We start from the raw sequence: 2,335 nt of genomic DNA, 5'->3' as shown, positions 1-2,335 counted from the left end.
AGACTGGTCCTATGGAGTCTCATACGAGGGAGCGTCAGATCACCTGCCGGGAGAAAGGGAAGAAAGTTTCTTCAAGAAACCAAACACCCATAAGGGCTGGGTGAAATTGCAGCTGCGCGTCCCCACCACCGGGCTTGAGAAGCAGTTCATGAGAAAGTTGTACCCGTTTGAGCGCAAAAGGCTCTCGCAGGCATGGGACTCCCATTATGGGAGTAAGACTCGTTGAAATGGGAGTGAGCGGGCTTAGGCTAAGCCGCTTGGTTTGCTAGTAGCGCCTCTCAACTGACCATAGCGGGTTTCGGGAGTGGACAGCTTTAGCTTGTTAGTGGTGCCTCTCAGATGACCATAGTTGGTCAGTCAGCTTGTTTCGTGATGGAGCATTTCGGGATAGCAGCAGAGGATAGGTGGGAGAGGCCCCGGACTCTGTAAATTGGAACGGCAGCGAGCTGAACTGGTTGGAGCATTTAAGAAGCAGATGAAATTCATTGACGTGTTGAAGCGGCAGAAGGTGAGGCGCAGTGTGTTGTGCTGAAGTTTAGTGATGGTCGCTGAAGATTTACTCAGTGTTTGGAAATATGAATATGGTCGACTACGTGTGTTGGTGACAATGTCGAAATTTTGGGGAATTATTATTGGTTATTCTGCACTTCTACTCAAAGTAGATCTTCATAATGAAGTTAGGAAGCTCCTGAGCTCAGCTGAGAGAACCAAACAACTAGTCCAACACTGGTTTGAACCCTCGTTTCACTGGATGACAGTAAAAGACTCTTTCCATAGGTTCATGTGGAAGCTACTCGATTGCTATCGTTCACTGAGGAAGAGTTTATTTCTTCATTAGAGCTCGGGGGGAAGCTCAAGTAATTAATACCCGGAAGGGTTGTGCTTGTCGATGAGATTTCTATGATGTCGTGTTAGTTTAAGTAATAATAATTATGTATATTACTGTCACACTTTCAGATAGCAGTGTGCTACCGATAACCGTTTTAGGCAAGCACTCTGTTTTACAATTCATCCGAACAACAGTCACTCTTTGCGTAGTTCTCTAATAGTAGAAGGCGAACTCTCATTCACTTACACTAGCTCGAACATGCAACAACCTGATTTGCGTTACACGCCGAGCGAACAGCATATGTTACCATGAATGAACCACGCTGTGTGATCTGTTGAGATGAGGATGTCGAATCGATTCAGCGTCATTTCAAGATACCGTAACTAGAGTGCGGGAAATAAGGAATGCTATTCAACTAAACATCAACCCTAAATATTATTCAGGCCGTCTAAACATCAACTCTAGGAACAGCTGCGGGACTCCAACTCCAAATTGTTGTTGGAAACATGAGCCTCTTGTAACAAAGGTATGCAATACAAGGGCCTCGTATTGCATGGGAGCCCTCGATGCGAGCCGTCATTGAACAGTATGATGGATGTGGGAAAATCCGCTAAGCATCGCTCAGGTGTATATAACCTCGGTCCTAAATTTTGGACTGGTTTTTGAAGGTAGTAAATCAATGAACGTCAAGTGACGAGTTCAAGAGCGATTGCGATGCGATGCGATTCATCAATAACTGGGACCTGTTTTGGAGACCATATCAGTGGGATCGCCAGAAACTCATATCAGGAGTAGATATTCCTGTTCTTCAGGAGTATTGAGAGCTCCAGAATCGCCATGTCATGTCTTGGGCTTCCAAGCTTCTCTACAACCCTTGAAACTTCTCCACATCTCTATTCAACAGATCGTTATGATACGCCTCGAGATTCTCGCTCCCGGCCGAACTACCAGACCCCCAAATACCATGTGAAAGAGATGATTAAGGACGTGCTATATGTTTGCACTCAAAATGACTGACTGTCGACATGTGTAGTAAACGCATCGTTTCCTATGCATAGTACCCCAACTCGACACTTTTCTAGTTCAAGAGACCACAGTGTGCGCTTATTTGTGGGTGCGTCACGTCTCTAAACATGCAAAAGGCAGTGATAATAAACAATCAATTATTTTTCTTCGAGTGGTGAACTCTTGTGAGCTCAAAATTGATAGACAGCAGCAGTTACTAGCATACCTAAACAAATCTCAAAGTCGAGACGAAGTCACGTGAAGCGTTACCTGCGTCACAGCCTAGGGAGGCCTTTTATCCCCAAGTAGAACCATGCAGTGAGAACTCCCCCCACAGCTGTAAGCGCCATTGCCGCTACTGGCAACGGCCTCGTGAAGACCCCTGACTCATTCTTAGACGCCATCCTGACAGTCGCAGATGACATGTTGATTCTAATATTGTAAATCGACTACATATGAACGAGAAATAGTCGAAAGACCTCGCTACTACCTGGCACCGCT

At 45.6% G+C, this 2,335-nt stretch overlaps 1 protein-coding gene across 1 annotated transcript in view; it reads left to right on the top strand.

Annotated features, from left to right (window-relative positions):
* Nucleotides 1-861, top strand: part of Pmar_PMAR024160 (myosin heavy chain, putative) — a gene marked incomplete at both ends in the record, with an annotated part of 2,307 nt that extends 1,446 nt beyond the window's left edge. Inside the window, 2 exons of the mRNA XM_002777274.1 lie at nucleotides 392-508; nucleotides 778-861. Coding sequence (XP_002777320.1) covers nucleotides 392-508; nucleotides 778-861 — 201 coding nt within the window. The remainder of the gene's footprint in view (nucleotides 1-391; nucleotides 509-777) is intronic.
* Nucleotides 862-2,335: the final 1,474 nt, after the last annotated feature.

This window comes from Perkinsus marinus (genome assembly GCF_000006405.1).
Source record: "Perkinsus marinus ATCC 50983 genomic scaffold scf_1104296952136, whole genome shotgun sequence".
In the NCBI taxonomy this organism is placed as follows: domain Eukaryota; phylum Perkinsozoa; order Perkinsida; family Perkinsidae; genus Perkinsus; species Perkinsus marinus.
This window is presented reverse-complemented; position numbering and strand designations above follow the sequence as displayed.